This window comes from Lynx canadensis, chromosome A1 (assembly GCF_007474595.2).
Source record: "Lynx canadensis isolate LIC74 chromosome A1, mLynCan4.pri.v2, whole genome shotgun sequence".
NCBI lineage: Eukaryota > Metazoa > Chordata > Mammalia > Carnivora > Felidae > Lynx > Lynx canadensis.
Genome location: NC_044303.2, coordinates 20,306,634 through 20,324,474, shown reverse-complemented (window position 1 = coordinate 20,324,474; position 17,841 = coordinate 20,306,634). Strand labels below are relative to the sequence as shown.

The following is a 17,841-nucleotide window of genomic DNA, read 5'->3' as shown; positions in this document are numbered from 1 at the left end:
GAAGGAAACTCGGCTACTATTTACCTCCTGTTAGTGCTCGTTCCAGGATGTGGCAACAAACCAAAACAAAACAAACAGTGACCATAAAGAGATAGAAATTTAAAAGGCAGAGTCACTTGGAGTCAGCTTTTTGAAAAGTTCTTAGTTGGAGGAATCCCAGGGCAGTGGTCCTGCTGGTCCGGGATGCTCTGCAGTACAGGTTATCTTTTGAATATTATAGTGTTGGCCTTGGTTTCCCGGAGAGCCTATGAATAAACTCCAACAGTAAATTGTTGTGAATTATTCATCGTGCTGTAATACCAGGCTGTAATTCCTCCTCTGACAACCGCAGCCTATGTCAGTTCCTTTGTTGGTGTTATTGCACTGAAAACACCCTCCAGAATTATTCCCCTAAAGTAAACCATTGGTTGCAACATTCCCCTCCTTAGAAGGCGGCCGTTTTGCGTCCTGGTTCTTTTAACGTATTTTGTGTCTTAGGTCTGAATTCTGAATAGAAATCAGAACTTTAAAAAAAAAAAAATTATCATTCCCTTATGAAGCACGTTACCAGCAAATACTTCTCTTAATGAACCTTGAGACATGCGTGGTCTTGTTTGATTTGCATGTATGATTCATAAACGTTACATTTGTAACAATTGTTCTCTTATTTTCCTTAACAGAAAAATAACAAAATGACCGCAGCTCAGAAGGCTTTGGCTAAAGTTGACAAGAGTGGAATGAAAAGTATTGATTCCTTTTTCGCTGCAAAAAATAAAAAAAAAAATTGAAAAGACTTGAAACTTTGAAAATGAAATCTAGCAAAAAATATTCGCCTTTTCCAGGTTCCGTTTTTGTCCTTCCTCCATGCCACTCTACCTCCTGACCCTTAATTACCACCTTTTGAAAAAATAAAACAAAAAAACTTTTTTAAAATGAGGGCAATTTTCAGAGTCGAACATTTCTTGGCATTTGATTTTTGTGTTTCTGAACAAAATATGGGAAAGTAATTGGGTAACTTCATGGCCTGTGGCCTTCAGAGTCTTGTCTGACATCATGAAAAGTCATCAAGTGAACAGAGCTCATCTGTAGCTAGCCTCACAGTTTCCTCAATAAACGAACATGTGACCATATTTGAGTGTATGCCTGTAATTGTGCACAACTTTGCCACATGGTACCTGTAGCAATCTGGTTTTCAGGGTACCAAGAGAATTCAGATAACAGCTGTCAGAAACTACTAGTTTTCTAAAAGCCTTTAGTTTTTGGTAAATCTTTTGTCTAACACTGTTTTACGAGTACCTGTTCTTTGCAGAAAATAGAGAAAAGTATAAAATTAAAATTCGAATCTTCCACCTTGACACTGGCTGGAGATAATATGGCATGTGTTTTTATAAGAATAATTTTTTAAGGAATCATAGTAGTAATTTTATAATCTTTTTCCTTGACAACATCATTTCGTGAGCATTTTCCCAGGCTGCCAAAGTATTTTTCATAAATATGCTTTTTAATTGATGGTCATTTTAGGGGCACCTGGGTGGCTCAGTCGGTTAAGCAGCCGACTTCGGCTCAGGTCGTGATCTTGCGGTCCGTGAGTTCGAGCCCCGCGTCGGGCTCTGTGCTGACAGCTCAGAGCCTGGAGCCTGTTTCAGATTCTGTGTCTCCCTCTCTCTGACCCTCCCCTGTTCATGCTCTTTCTCTCCCTGTCTCAAAAATAAATAAAACATTAAAAAAAAATTTTTTTAAATGATGGTCATTTTAAATTATTTGGATACTTGATTAGTTCATGACCATGACATTTAGATTACTTGCACTGTTTCACTGTTTGAAGAATCACATTATAAGTAAATATTTGTCCAAGCCTTTATTTATTTTTTTATTTTTTTAATGTTTATTTACTTATTTTTGAGAGAGAGCAAGAGCAAGAGAGAGAGCGAGAGAGAGAGAGAGAGAACAAGCGGGGGTGGGGGGGAGGGGGAGCAAAGAGGAAGGGAGACACAGAATCCGAAGTGGGCTCCAGGCTCTGTGAGCTGTCAGCACAGAGCCCGAAGAGGGTCTTAAACTCACGGACTGCAAGATCATGACCGGAGCCGAAGTCAGAAGCTCAACTGACTAAGCCAGCCGGGTGCCCTTTGTTCAAAACGTTTAGTTCTCCCTTAGAATGGATTTTTAGATGTGGGCTTCCCAGTTTATAACTAAACTTTCGAAATACATACTTATGGGAAGATCTTTCACAGAAAGTGTATGGGATCTTGTACTGTATCATATGGTAGTATCAGTTCTTGTCTTATTCATGCCACCTGGTTAGCTTTGAATGTTATCTTTGCAAATAAGTGGGGAAAAAGGCATTTTATTGTGGTTTTAATTCGCATTTCCCTAATTAGTAATAATATTTAATATTTTTTCACATTTCCTTCACCATTTGTCATCTTATAGAGAATTGTCTGATTATGTCCTCTGTTAAATTGTTGGGAGTGTCGGGGTGCCTGGGTGGCTCAGTCGGTTAAGCGGCTGACTTCAGCTCAGGTCATGATCTCGCGGTCCGTGAGTTCGAGCCCCATGTCGGGCTCTGTGCTGACAGCTCAGAGCCTGGAGCCTGCTTCAGATTCTGTGTCTCCCTCTCTCTGACCCTCCCCTGTTCATGCTCTGTCTCTCCCTGTCTCAAAAATAAATAAACGTTAAAAAAAAAATTTTTTTTTTAATTGTTGGAGTGTCAGTATTTTTCTTATGGACCCTAAAGATATTCTATAACTTAAAGACATTCTTGTTTGTCCACTATATTCATTGTTAATTTTTTTCTTGACCTGTAAATTGTCTTTAATTTTGTGTATGACTTTTTTGTCATGCAGATGGTTTTGGTTTTTAAGTAGACGTGTGTGTGTGTGTGTGTGTGTGTGTAAACTTTTCCTTTATATTGATGTTATACTTAGAAGGATGTTTCCCTCTGCAGGAAGGTTAACCACTTATTTTCTTCTAATTTTTCAATAATTAATTTTTTGTTTTATATTTAATACTTAAATCATCTACAGAATTTGTGTTTAAATGTGCTGTGAGATAAAGTTCTAATTTAATTGTTTTCTCACCTGTTTATTTTTCCATTGGATCTGTTGGATTATTTTGTCAGGTTCTAAGAATAAGCTCCAATGAGATTTCTATTGAGATGTTGTTAAATCAGTAACATTTGGAGACAAACAGATGTGTTTATAAAATTCATTGTTGTTACTCAGGCATGTAGTAGTTTTTCATATTTCCTAAAATCCTAACCATACCTTTCACTAACATTTGGTTCTCCATCTCCATATAGGTTCTAGATATTTCTCTTAAGGCATATCTCTAAGGTATTTTTGTTGCTATTAATGAAATCTTTTTTTTTTCCTTAGTTAGATCTTCTAACTGGCTATTTTGTGGCAAAGTTTTACATTTTTACATATTTATCTTTTAAATGACCAATTTACTAAACTATTAATTTAAATATTTTTATTATATTCATATTGGGGTTTTGATGCATAAGATACATATCTTCAAAAAATTGTGTGTAACTCTATTATATCTCTTATATCTTTTATGTCCTTTTACATGGGTTAATACCTGGAACAGTTAAAGTATAATAATGGTAGTCATTCTAATTTGTGATTTGATTAATGTACGTTTCCATTAATTCTGACACTAGCTGTAGTTAATATAAGGAATGTCTATTTTTGAAATTTCCTTTCATACTTAGTTTCCTTAAAGTTTTAATTAGTAATTGGTGTTGGCTGTTATCATATCTTTCTGGCATCTCTTGAGATGACGAGAGTTTTTATCACTATTGAACTGTACTTGAGTTCCTACCATAAATTCCACCTGACATTAGATAAAGAATACCATAGTGTATGCTTTCTATGTGGTTTAGCCATGTCAGTTTGTTTTTCTGGGCTTTTACTTAGAATTTTTGCATCTGGGGGCGCCTGGGTGGTGCAGTCGGTTAAGCGTCCGACTTCAGCCAGGTCACGATCTCACGGTCTGTGAGTTCGAGCCCCGCGTCAGGCTCTGGGCTGATGGCTCGGAGCCTGGAGCCTGTTTCCGATTCTGTGTCTCCCTCTCTCTCTGCCCCTCCCCCGTTCATGCTCTGTCTCTGTCTGTCCCAAAAAAATAAATAAAAAAAACGTTGAAAAAAAAAATTAAAAAAAAAAATTATAGAATTTTTGCATCTGTATTCAAAAGTAATATTGCTGTTATGTTTAGCATTAGAATTATGCCACCTCTCCATATTGACCAATGTTCTGGAAGGAATAATTTTGCATAGGAATATTCTATTATTGAAACATATTAAAGAAAACGTTCGATAAAACCACCAAGCACTGAGACTTCTTTTTCATTGTTGTTACAGTCTTTAATCTGGAAGAACTTCCCACCTTTTCTTTGTCTTACTTGATCGTGACATTATTGAATACAGGCCATTACTTGGTAGAATGTTCTGTACTTTGAGTTTGCCTAATGTTTCCTCTTGATTAGATTTGAATGATACCTAATGGGCACCCACGGAGGTGATGATGTGTCTTTCTCATTGCACCGTATCAGGAGTCACAGTGTGACCCAATACCAATGATGTTCACCTAGATTAAGGTGGTGGTAACCTTTGATACAGGTTTATCCACTGTAGAGTTACTGTTTTTTTCTTTATAATTAATAGATAATTTACAGATAAATACTCTGGGATTTTTAACTACACTATTCCTCATCAAACATTCGCCCACAAGGTTTAGAATTGACTGGTGATTTTTCTAACTCCTTCATTTCTTCTATATTTATTTCTTTTTATTTAGCTGGCATTTTTAAAATAAGGAATAGCTTTCCCTTCTCTACTTATTTTTCATCTATGAATTTGTATCAGTATGGACTTGCAGATTTTTTACTTTGCCCACTGTGTTATATTAAATCATTTTGTTGTTCATATCATCCCAGAAGGGCCAGTGGGAGCCCCTTTTAGCTGGCCTCTGTATCTTCTTGGTGTGTTTCTATTATTCTTTATTACTTCCTTTCTTCTTCTGTGACAGTTTATTCCAGGCTCTGGTACTCCTTCTGCCCAAGCCATGAATCAGCCTTTTTCCTAAAAATCCAGGGTTCCTTATCATGGAGAATGGTATTTAGAAACCAAAATCTAGGCACAAAATGTGCTCATTGCTTCTATCAATCGATGTGCATGATTTTTGTGGATTTCTCTCCTACCCCCAGTTCACCAAGAGTTTTGATCAGGAATGGGTATTGAATTTTGCCACATTTTTTTTTCCTAATTTATTGAGATGATCATGTAGTTTTCCTTTAATAGAGGAATATCTCTTAATATGTGAAGTATAATGATTGATTTTGGAAAATTAAAATATCGTTAAATTCCTGGGAAAAACCCTACTTGGTTTATAGTGTATTATTCTTTTCACATACAGTATTGTGTTTTACTTCCTAATATTTTGTAAATGATTTTTGTATCTCTATTCATGAAGGATGTTGGTCTGTGGTTTTCCTTACTTGTAATAATTCTGTCTAGTTTTAGTGTCAGAGTAAAACTGACCTTAGAAAATAAATTGAGAAATATCCTCTCATCACCTATTTTCTGAAAGAGTTTATATGAGATTAGTAATTGTTGCTTCCTTTTATGTTGGACAGAATTCACCAAATGAAGCCATTTGGGCCTGGAATTTTCTTTCTGGGGAAATTTTTAATTACTAATTCAATTTCTGTAATAGATAGAGAGCTATCCTAATTTTCTTCTGTGTGTGTGCACCAGTTTAAGTAATTTCTGTCTTTCAAAGAAATATGTGTTTCATCTGTATTGTCAAGTTTATTGACATAAGTTGTTTCTCGTATTTTTATTATCTCTTTTATATCTGTGGATCTGTAGTGATTTTCTTTTTTCATACCTGATTGGTCGTGTCTTTTTTTGTTTTTGTTTTTCTTTTTCTTTTTCTTTTTGTTTTTTGGTTGATCCAACTAAAAACTTTTTAACTTCTTTGATCCCTTCAAAGATTCATTGTGTTGTGGCTTGTGTGATTTCTGATGAGACATCTGTGATAATTTTTGTATTTCCTCTAGCTTATATAAAGTGTGTTCCCTTTCCTCCCTGGCTTCTTTTAAGGTTTTTCTTTATTGTTAGTTTTCAGCAAGTTGATTATGATGTGTTGAGGTGGGTTTCTTTGTGATAACTTGTTTCTGGGCCTATCGAGCTTCTTGAATCTTTGAATTTGTAATTTTTTATCAAATTTGGAAAATTTCTGGTCAGTGTTTCTTTAAATATTTTTCTGCTTTTTTTTTCTCCTCACCCCCCTCAGCTTCTAGAACTTCATCTACATGTATGTTAGACCACTTGATAATAGCCCACCAGTCCTCTCACTGAGTTTCTGGATTTTGTTTTATGTTCCATTTTAGACAGTTCTCCCATTGTGTTTTCAAGTTTACTTTATCTTATACTGTGTCATCTTCCATTAGCCTCAGCTAGTAAATTTTTATTTCAAATACGGTAATTTTCAGTTATGGATTCTCCATTTGGTTCTTTTTTATGTCTTTCCATTTCTCTTCTCAAATACTTCATTATAGTTACAATAGTTGCTTAAATGTCCGTGTCTACGGGTTGCATCATCTCTGTCACTTCAGGGTCTCTTTCTCTTTCTTTTTTTCTTTACTTTTTAATTTTGGAGTGATTTTAAATATATAGAAAAGTTGCAAAAACAATAGAGTTTACATATATTTTTCACCCAGCTTCCTCTAATGTCAACACCTTATGTAAACATAGTATAATGATCAAACCCAGGAAATTTACAATAATGCAATAGTATTAACTGATTTACCACCTTATTTGAGTTTCACCTATTTTTACATTAACGTTTTTCTATTCCAGAATCTTTTGAAAAAAATTTTTAAGTTTATTTATTTTGAGAGAGAGACAGAGTGAGCAGGGGAGGGGCAGAGAGAGAGGGAGAAAGAGAATCCCCAGCAGGCTCTGTGCTTTCAGCATAGAGCCTGACGCAGGGCTTGAACTCATGAACTGCAAGATCATGACCTGAGCCAAAACCAAGAGTCAGACGCTGAACCGACTGACACTCCACGGCTCCCTAGGCGCCCCTCTACTCCAGAATCTAATCCACCATCACACATTGCATTTAGTTGCCCTGTCTCCTCTGATTTTTCTAACATGTGAGTCTCTCAGTCTTCCTTTGTCTTTCAATGACTTTGACAATTCTGAGAATACTGGTCAGTTATTTTGTAAAAATGCCCCTCAGTTTTTGAAACTATGCTAATATCCTGTTTTTCATGTGATCATTTCATAATACTAAGAACTGATGATTCTAATAACTACTCACACTGTATAGCATTTATGTATTTCTGCTGTTCTGAGCACTTTACATATAATAACTCCTTGAATCCCCACAACAGCTACAGTCGTAGGGCAGGGTGACATAGGAGCCAGGATAGTGACGTCTAACCCAAAGATCTTACTTAAATCTCTTGGTCCTTTGCTTCTGTTACTTAACGTTATTTATCGTTTTTGATTCATATGCTGAGTTCAGGGTAAGCTTCAAAAAACTTCTGCAAACTATAAAACCACTTAGGTACTTACACAAGAGCCTCCGTTTTCACCAAACCATACATAATTCTGAAGTGGATATCAGAATTACCAGCGTTCTTTTCTTTTTGATGTCTGGTTTATCTTCGATTTAAATGTTCCCTGTACCCCGGCTCTCAGGCTCTCTCGTCTTTCGAGGCTTATACTTCTCTGGTCCTGCGCTCCCGAGGAGATTCTCCTCCATCCGCTTTAATGTGGATGTCAAGTGGATTGTGTTGTGTTAGTTCGGGTGTGTTTCTCGTGTGCTGTGCCCATTCCCAAGATCATGTTTCTCTCATGAGGAAACTTAGCAAGACACGAAGGCAATTTGGAAGTGAGAAACTAAAAAGCATCCCTTTACTTACCCAATGTACAGTGTTGCTTTTGTTATATGCAAACTTATGACACTAACAGGAAACAGATATCTGAATCTGTAAAAATGTAATAAAGTGAAAAGTGACCAACAACCACTGTGTTTCCAACTGAACTAAAAAGTTTTAAAAAGTAGGAATAATTGGTCTAAAAAGACCGGTTAATTTACAGTAGCTGGATTATACTGTCCCTGGAACCTGCCTTAACTCTGTGGGCCCGGGAGCAAATCACTAGCTTTGCTGGCCCACAGCCGTGTGTTCCCTGTGAAATGAGTGTCGATCAGTGAGTCCTTTTATGTCCTTCCCTGCAGTTGCTGCTGGGTGGGGAGCCTCAGCTCCTATATACCCAGGAGAAAAATGCTTCAGAGTTAGTATCCATCCAGTACTTAGCATGCATCAGGCACTCCTCTGAGTTCTTTAAGTGGATTATCTTACCTGTTTGACTGGAAGAAAGTCTGAAGGAAACCTGCCAACATGCTCGTTCTGGCTCTTGCGGTGTGCCTGGTATAGACTTGTCTCTTTTCTTCATTTTCCTTAGATTACATTACCTTGCAGCGGAAAAAAAACCGTGAAGAACACCATTTGGGGGAAGTAATAACAAAGGCTCACCAAGTGCTCAGCAGATGTTAAGCACTTTTCACGTGGATTTATGTGATTGATCCTTCCAGAAACCGTAGGGCACAATTGGTTATTATTTCCATTTTACAGTTGGAAAAGCGAAGTTCACCTTATGTGCCTGAGGTCACTCGGCTGATAAAGAGCTGAGCCAGAAGCTCACCTCAGGACCCTGACTCCCAGACCAAACTCCCTCTCTCCAGAGGAACTGACTTCCGTCACACTCTAGGAAGTCATGCCATCACTAGATTTGAAAGACAGTCTCCTCACGTGGTTAGGACGGACTTCCTCCGTTATTAAAGGTAATGGAACTTGCTAGACGTCCTCCCACAAGCCCTCTTTCCAGGACTAATGCGAGCTCTGGAGAGCTCCAGAGTCAGCTGCATTGAAGAGTCGAACCTCTCTATAGAAGACAAAGAGCTCCTGGTCCAGGAAGGGAGGTGTACTGGTATTTTCCTAGTGTCCTTAGAGGATGGCCACAGGGTTTGACTCGTCTGAATAATGGGAAGAAGCAATCAGGCTTATACACCTTTCATACACTGGTGTTTATACACTGCTCAGGGTCATTAGACTGACAGAGCGGTTTCCTACCTTGTGTTTGAATAGCCCTTTATGGTTCCCACAGCCACCACTTATCAGTAGCTGCACTGATCCTTACAACAACCCTCTGACGTAGACCAGAAAGGGGGGGTGTCCCTGTTCCATGTTGGTCACGGTGGGTGGCACAGACTGAAAGTGGCTGAGCCCACCGCTGCCCTTTTACCCTCCGGCCCAGGCCTCTTTCCTTTCAGCCTACCTCAAAGGTACCTTATTCATACTGTTGTGTGTGTAGCTTTATGGCCGTTTCTCCTTCGCTAGTCTGTTTTAATCGTGAGTTTTATCTTAAGGAAGGGACACTCAGATTTCCTGGGCTTCATCTTCTTGCCGTATTCAAAACGGGTTCTGCAGGTCCGTGCATCCTCAGCAGTGGTGAGCCAGAATTTAAGGAAAGCCTCTACTTAGCTGGTGCCTCTGCACGTCAGATCTTCAATTCAGCCTCAGCATTTTAGCCTTTCCTGTACTTTGGTTAATAAATGTTATTTTGATGGCCTCACGTTAGTCAAGCCCGTGTGAGAGGGAGGAAAAACACCATATGTGATTTATAGAGGAATCGACTTCTTCACACATGTTAGAAGAGGTGTTACCTTACACGTGTGTTTGAATCAGAAGATGTGTAAAGTTAAAGTTAGTCATGGTATTTGCTCTTTGAAAAGAGAAAAAAGCCAAGGGACAAGCGCAGACTCATTTATTCCTTTAAAAACATATACCGAGGGCGCCTGGGTGGCGCAGTCGGTTAAGCGTCCGACTTCAGCCAGGTCACGATCTCGCGGTCCGTGAGTTCGAGCCCCGCGTCAGGCTCTGGGCTGATGGCTCAGAGCCTGGAGCCTGTTTCCGATTCTGTGTCTCCCTCTCTCTCTGCCCCTCCCCCGTTCATGCTCTGCCTCTCTCTGTCCCAAAAATAAATAAACGTTAAAAAAAAAAAAATTAAAAAAAAAAAAACAAAAACATATACCGAGCACCTGCTACACGCCAAATGTCCTGGGCGCTGGAAATGCTGTTGTCAACGTGGCCAACAAAAAACACCTGCCTTCAAGAAGTTTCTGGTCTGTGAGCAGAGAGGTGGGCGTGTCATGTGGTGCCAGGGCTATGGCAGAAGGGGAAGGGAGGGTGATAGTCCTGGGGAGGAAGGTGCTTAGGGAAGGTCATCCCCCATTATGGCACGGAAATCTGATTTCCATTAACTTAAAAAAAATCTTTGAGAACACAGCTCCAGAATAAATGATGTTTGAACTTGGACACGGAAAACAGCGGATCGTAATTACACGTGTTCAGAGTCAAGTCTTCTTTAGGGACGACAACTTCCGCCAACAAGTCTATAGATACCTATTTTTTATACACTGGAGTCCACATCAGGCCTCCCACTGTCTCATAAAAGGATCTGCGTTTAACAAAAAAGAAAGGAAAAGGCAAAGAGTAGAAAGGATTTAAGAATCATTCGTCGTAGAACCTTGTTTTCATAGGGTTTTTGTATTTTTTTTTTTTTTTTTTTGCTAAAATGATGGTGTCCATTCCATAAATTCGGGTGAACTGAAGATTTCGTCTTTCACTCCATTTGAACAGTGGACAGAAAATACGCTTCCTCCCCACCCCTGCTCCTGGAGGAGACTAATACTAGCTCCAGAAGGAGCTTGGGGATGGAGGCTGGCCACGACGGGAGCCCTGGCCCTTACCTGAGGTCTTCCCTCAGAAGCAGAAGTTTAACCGCTGCTGTTTCTCAGAACTAGAACAGGCCGCCTCGCTTTTCTGTTCTAGAAGGTGCAGATAGTGCTGGGGGTGTCAGGTGACTGCTTCTCCTCGGCGGAATACAACATATGTTTTCCTTTTCTCTCTAGGTGGCAGCACAAAGACAGAGAAGGGACAAGTGACAGCCGTTTCACTCAAAGCTTGGCTGCTTCTTCTAGAACTTCAGATACTCTCAAAGGGCTAAGACTGTTTCTTCTGCGCCTCCTGGAAATTCTCCAAATGCCAAAAGGTGTATTTTAAAGAACTACCCACTGATGATTCATTACTTCTTTGACTGCTACCGCCCGTCCATTGGTTAATGGCATGCCACCCTGGAGGCAATTCAGTCCCTGGAACTTGAGAGCAGCCTCTGGGTGTGAATCCGCCTGGGGTCTGAGGAGCTCCAGCCACACCGCCCCTCTGCCCGCAACCTGTCTTCTCTTCCACAGCCTCGTGCTTCTGATTTCAAAGCAGTGGGAGGAGAAGGCTCTTTGTGAGATTGGGGTCCTTTCGAAAACCTGACCATGCTGGCCTAGAAGTAATGCTTCCCTGGGGCCAGGTGAATGTGTTTTAGGGATGTGTGTGCCGACCATAAGTACTTGATTTCCACACACTAAAAGCTCTGTTGAACCAAGTTTCTACCCTTACTTAAAAAAGAAAGAAGGGGAGGGGAGAGGAGGGAAAGCCTGACTTTTCTTTACTCTTTATTAATTTGTCAGCTTCTTCTAATTCAACGTGGTAGCTGAACATGGGTATCTTACGACCTGCTGGAGTTATAAACATTGACATTTTTAAGAGAAGCCTAGTATGTGTGTTATTACTATTTTTAAAAGTGAGGACCTAAGACATGGGGGAAAGTGGCAAGTACCTGCCAGAAAGTTTCATGGGGAAATCGATGCACAGTGAGTATGTTGTAGGGGGCAGTGGGGGGATTTGTGCAAAGACATCCAGGGATTTGAGCGGGCTCGTCCACCGGACACACAAGGGGAGCAGAGTAGAAGCCACTCGGTGATCTTCCTGCATTCAGACAGGACCCCGAACCTCTTCTTCTTGAAATAGCTCTGTTTCTGATTCTCTAACTCCAGCAGGTAAGTAGAGCCTGGTTCTGGAAAGTACTTTGTAATTTTTTTTACACATCTCCTTCCACACAGAGAAATTTGCATTAACCTCGAAGGACTTTGAATATTCCCGTGCTCTGTAGTTGGTACGTGAGCCGTCCTCTTCAGAAACCCAACTCTAGAGAGCCAGCTGTGGAACGAGGGTGTACTACAGGCTTCCAAGAGGGAGCACTTGGCAGAAATCACCTGTTTGGAATCCAGGCCATTTGGGTAAGAACCAAGAGCCTGACACCTAGTTCAACATACGGTGGTAGAGTTAAAACCTGGCCTTTTCCGTCCTCCCCTTGCATAATCTCAAGCACTGTCCTTGGAGGCCAGTGTATATTTTGGCCCAGAGCAACTGCCAGCCCTGGAGTTTTACTGCAAAGTGTGCTATGTGTCCGGGAGCAACTCGGTTAGCCTCTCAGGACCTCGTATCAGGGCAGGAAAGCCAGCGGATGTGACAGCTGTCCCTTGTCTCTTTCTCCTCCAGAAAGACACTGCTGGGAAACCTTGCGTGGGCACCAGGCTCCCACATGGACGAGGCTTCCCCAGCTTGAGAAAGTCTTGTTGGAACAGTTCCGAGTCTTCCATTGGCATTGGATCCACTTATCAATTGTGTCCTTGTTCCCCTGCTGCTTTCTTTTCTCCTCTTCTCCTCTCCCTCGCCCTCTCTGTCTCTTGCTACACACACGCGCGCGCACACACACACACGTACACGTACAAATACACACACAAATATCCACACACACATATGTACACATACAAATACACACACACACACACACACACACACACACATACTACCTCAAATATAACCCACTCCTTGGTGGCCAAAGTCATGAACACGGGTGACACCTAACTTGTCCCCGGAAGCCCCACTCTCTTACCTGCGCCCCGACCTCATATTTCATTGACCTCGGAACTGTGAAGAACTACCATCACTTTAAATTCAACACACCTAAAATTCTAAACATTCATTAACTTTTTAATCTTTACGCAGCAATTCATGAGACATTCCCAAAAAGTTTAAAAGACAAGAGAAGGTGAAAACAATCCCTACCCTCGCCACTGCTCAGGCTCCTCTAGGTGACTGTTTCATTGGCCCTGAACCAACTTCTTTTCTTAGCTGTTCAATTTTCAATATCGAGTTTCTACCCTTTTCCAGCTGGCAACCCCACACTCACTTTTCATGCAGTCTCTTTCATTGTTTCATCTACGTGGTTTTCATGTCATATACTTATAAATGCCGTATATATTGTATGTTACTATGTTGTCTTATTGGTTCCTTCTTCAGAAATATTTCACAGGAAAGCTAAAACTAAAGTAGATCAATGGCACTAAAACCCCAGCACTTTCAAAAAAAAAAAAAAAAGCCCATTCCTCCACACGCCCACTGCCCCCAGGTTTAAGGCTGTTGCCCACCTGGATTGTCGGCAGTCTTGAGGGTAGAGACCATGTGGCCCGTGTCTCTAGTCCCCACAGAGCTGAGCATGTCTCACGTGTTCCCCGCTCAGTACAGGAGTCGCCGATGCACAAATACAAGGAGATCCTCCTTCCTCGTCAAATTGTCAAGGACTTTTAAAAAACAGTCCCGCGTAGAGCCAGAGAGGGTGCCGGAAGTGAACACTGCTGGGAAGAATATAAAAAAGGACTTCGGGAGGCCGAGTGGGAAAATAATATCAAAGGCCTTCAAATGCTGCATTCCCTTTGCCTCAGCTGTGCCCCACCGTGAGCCACGGAAGAAATAATCACGAATGTGTACAAAGATTCAGCCACACTGTGTGACCCCCTCACTGGAGAGAGAGAGAGAGAGAGGAGCATGAGAAAGCCTGCACAGGATTTCTCCCGACCACCTGTGTCTTTGTCCCTTATGATCTGGCTGTATTCCCTCCATATGCCGCTCGCTGCAATGAATCTTAGCTGGGAATACGGCTATTTGCCAACTCCCGTGAGTCCTTATAGCAGATCTTCAAACACGGCAGTGGTCTTGAGGACTCTCCCAGCACCATTCTGTCCCCAGAAACTTGCACAGTATTTGACATTTATTAAGTGCTTTATTATCTATTTTTTAAATGAGAGTGAACATGACTTCAGAGGGCTGGGGCTTAATCTATCCTGTGGAAATTCTCAAAAGAACTAAGAAATATTATAATTTATTAACTATATCCCCATGACCCAAATAAAGAATGCACAAACCTCCCAAAAAAGCGGAATAAGAAATGATTCCGGAAATTTAATACGGTCAAAGCCAGTCAGAATTTTTTCTCAAGACAGTGAATTTTCTGTGTCTAAAGTCGGGGAAGGCATGGGGAGCAATGGGCTAGAACCTTCACTCTGGCCCAGATGCGTCTTCCCTGGCTTTCCTGTCTCTCTGCTGCCCCACCACCCATTGGCTATCACATAGAGTGACACTCAGCGTGGGGAGCAGTGAGTGCGTCCCAACTTCGACTGCGCGTTGGGAATCATCTGGAAGTTTTAAAACACAATGACGCTGGGGCCTCTGCTCTAGGAATTCTGATAGAATTGGTCTGAAGTGTAGTCTGGGCACCAGGATTTCAACGTGCAGCCCCCCCTGACACCTGCACTGCCCTTCTCCCCCCGCCCCCCAGGCCATGTTTTTTTGACACTCATATTTCACAAGGCCCAGGCTTCCAGTCAAGGCCAATTTATCCTTATTTTTGAAAGACTTCTTAAAACTTCTGTTTTCTGGCGTCTTCGCTCACAACCAATAGGCAGGCACACTGATAAGAGGAATAAATAACACCTTGTAATCTCAACAGGGCAAGAAGAGGGGAACAGTTAGGACACGCAGTTAGAAGAACTCAAAACCATTAAAATCAGGATGATTTCAGAGTGGGTCACTCCTAAGAACATCCCTGTAGGGCTGAACATCCTTCGTGAGAACGTTGTGTTCAACAGTGAGCGGTCTACACCACCACTTAGTGCCATGCCCATCATACTACCTCACTTTACGTATAAGCTGAGGCCAATTAATTTTAATATTGGTTGTATTTGGCAAGAGCTCAATATCAGTAATAAGGATGCGTATGTTACATACTGTCTTCCAGTAAATGTAAACCCATGCATTTGCTATTTTTAAACTTTTCTCTAGGGAAGACCGCAGACTATGAGGCGCAGCAGCTGTTGATTGGCAAAGCTGTGAGCTCTCCTTGCAGGACCCAGCATGTCTGCTCAGGGAATCCGGGAGCAACGTGTGGTAAATTGGGTGAGGTCAGGTTATCCGGGTCTTGAAAGCCAGGCAGAGGAGTTTGGCTTGGAAATGGATGGAAACGTAGGTTCTCAAACAGAATAGAAGAGCCACAAAAAGAGATACGGATTGTGGGATACAGACTGGAAGGTTCCATGGCGAAGGTGCACCTGAGCTGGGATGATTGGGATCTAGGCAGGTGCGGCCTGAGGCGAGGCCCCAGGGAGAGTGAACTGTCCGTGCGCGCGCAGACTGCGTGTGCCCCAGCCCTTCCTCAGGATGAGAAGCAGATGAGAACTCAGGAGGAAACAGTCTCAGCACCTAAGGGCTTGGAGAACCTCTTTGGGATCTGATTTCACTTTTCTCTGCCTGGTGCCATGGCCTAAAGGTGGCAGCGATAATTCCAAGTTGAGTGGTGGTTCGAACCCGTGCTCCAAGGAGACACCACAAAGGCTAACAGGTCTGTGAGGAGCGCCTATCCAGGGGCCCTGGAGTCGGGCAGGCCCAGGCAGGGCCCCAGGAGACCCCATCTTTCAGGCGCGGAGGAGGAGTCAGCTTTCAAAGCCCCTCAAGTCAGCTCTCTGTTGTTAAGCCCAGAGGTAAGTAATCACTAAATGGGCACTAATCATTTTACTGCTCATTTATCTTCCCTGGCGATGTTTTTCAACACAAGTGTTTATATTTCCAAAGAATAAAGACTTGTAAGAAAGGGTAGTGGAGGTTATGGCTGCAGGAAACTGGCTCCCAGTTTCCTCTGCTGACAGGTTTATAAGGCCAAGGAAGTTCATAAGGCAAAAAGAATTTCTAAGCAAATGTATTTTGAGGAAATGAATTTTTCGCCTTTTTATTCTTTTAATAAACATGAAGGTTATTTGCATTGATTTCATTAGTGAACAATCAAAAACGGTCGAAATGAGGTATGGAATAGTTTTTAAATGTGAACCAAAGTACCGATGGGTTTTTTGTTTGCTTTGTCTTGTTTTAAGAGATGAGCTCCGTGAAAGGTGCCTTGGGTCTTCTAATATATGTAGTTTGTCTAGTTTAAAAATGGCTGATTTGGCTTAAAATTAATTAAAGTTTTAGTAAATGAATACCGTGTTGTTTAGAATATAGTTTCCAGAGCATTAGCCTGAACAGGCATAATGTAGTTACCTTAACACAGCCTAGATGTGGCCATTGGGGGATTAATAGCAGAGTGGGTCCAATTAGCTTGGTTGCATCCATGATTGTATCAATATGATGTGTATTAAAACATCTGGTCTTTTATTTTATTTTTTTTTTAATTTTTTTTCAACGTTTATTTATTTTTGGGAGAGAGACAGAGCATGAACGGGGGAAGGGCAGAGAGAGAGGGAGACACAGAATCGGAAACAGGCTCCAGGCTCTGAGCCATCAGCCCAGAGCCTGACGCGGGGCTCGAACTCACGGACCGCGAGATCGTGACCTGGCTGAAGTCGGACGCTTAACCGACTGCGCCACCCAGGCGCCCAACATCTGGTCTTTTAAATAATTACCGTGGAGATGGGACGGAAGGCAGGGAAGCAGAAGGCCTTAGTGACTGGGAATGTTACCACGGCCCATGCATTTCAGGCAGGACAGGCCTGCACACCAAAGAGAATTGCTCTAGAAAGAGCACTGAGCTCCAAAACCAAGAAGGTCAGGATTTCTGTCTTGGTTCTGTCATCTTGAATAAGTTATCCAACCTCTTAGAACCTCATTTTCCATGACTCTAAAATGGAGCCGATAATAATACCTGCCCCCGTGAACATTAAGGTATGTTAAGTTCCTAGCACAGAGCCAGGCAGATGGTAACTTCCCTGTACAACTTAATTCTCCTCTAATTCAGGGCCCCAAACATCCCCCCCTCCAAGTTTCCTCATGCCCAAGTTTCACCGCTAGTCATTAATTTCTCGGAGTTAAGCCTTGGGTTGTCCACTCTGTCTTAAGGCTTTAGAGATCCTTTCCCTTCATTGGAGAAATGAGGTCCAGAGAGATAACTTGCCCAAATGATAAGCTAAGGAAATGTCCTGAATACTTTAAACCCATCTTGAGACTTCAAAACATCACATGCTCTGGAAAGTGAATCTCGTATTGTTTTTCCTTAAAAGATTTTCGAAATTAGCTGCTTGAATCCTTTAGACTGTTGGCATTGAATCTGAAATATGAATGTCCATGAACTTTTCTTATAGGAGTGTAAAGATGGAAGGTCTATCTGTCTCTCTCCCTTCTCTGAAGTTGTGGAACGCAAAAGTAAAATAAGAAATGAAAATAAAATACCCATTTTCAGCAAAAGGAGGAGGGAGTTAAGACTAAGAACAGCAAAATAGAGGGAAGGCCTGCAAATGCTGGAGAGCAGGGAAGGGGAGAGATGAGCACGTGGCTTCAAATACCAGGATGAATCAGTAAAATACGTTTGTTAGAAGGGCACAATGAGGTGAGGAACAGAATCTGGGGCTCGTGTTTTCCTACAGAGGGAACAATGTACAAATAAGGGTGGCAAGAACTTTCTGGACCCAATTTGGTTGTGATAAGTAGAAATGATGGGGTTAACACACACACACACACACACACACGCACACACACACACACTTGCAGGGAAAGCCCTATCTGCCAGCAGCAGGAAAGAGACGAGTTTTTTGAAAACCCTACTGCTGCCTGTCTTTATTGGCTGGGGAG

At 41.6% G+C, this 17,841-nt stretch overlaps 1 protein-coding gene across 7 annotated transcripts in view; it reads left to right on the top strand.

Annotated features, from left to right (window-relative positions):
- Positions 1-12,186, top strand: part of RNASEH2B (ribonuclease H2 subunit B) — a 69,863-nt gene extending 57,677 nt beyond the window's left edge. For 6 of the 7 annotated variants that reach the window (XM_030310044.1, XM_030310053.1, XM_030310070.1 and 3 more), the window contains one exon: positions 660-1,109. In XM_030310044.1, the coding sequence (XP_030165904.1) occupies positions 660-767 (108 nt within the window). In that variant the 3' untranslated portion in view covers positions 768-1,109. Of the gene's footprint in view, positions 1-659; positions 1,110-10,967 lie in introns of those variants that run through there. The other variant, XM_030310084.1, reaches the window with a different exon arrangement.
- Positions 12,187-17,841: the final 5,655 nt, after the last annotated feature.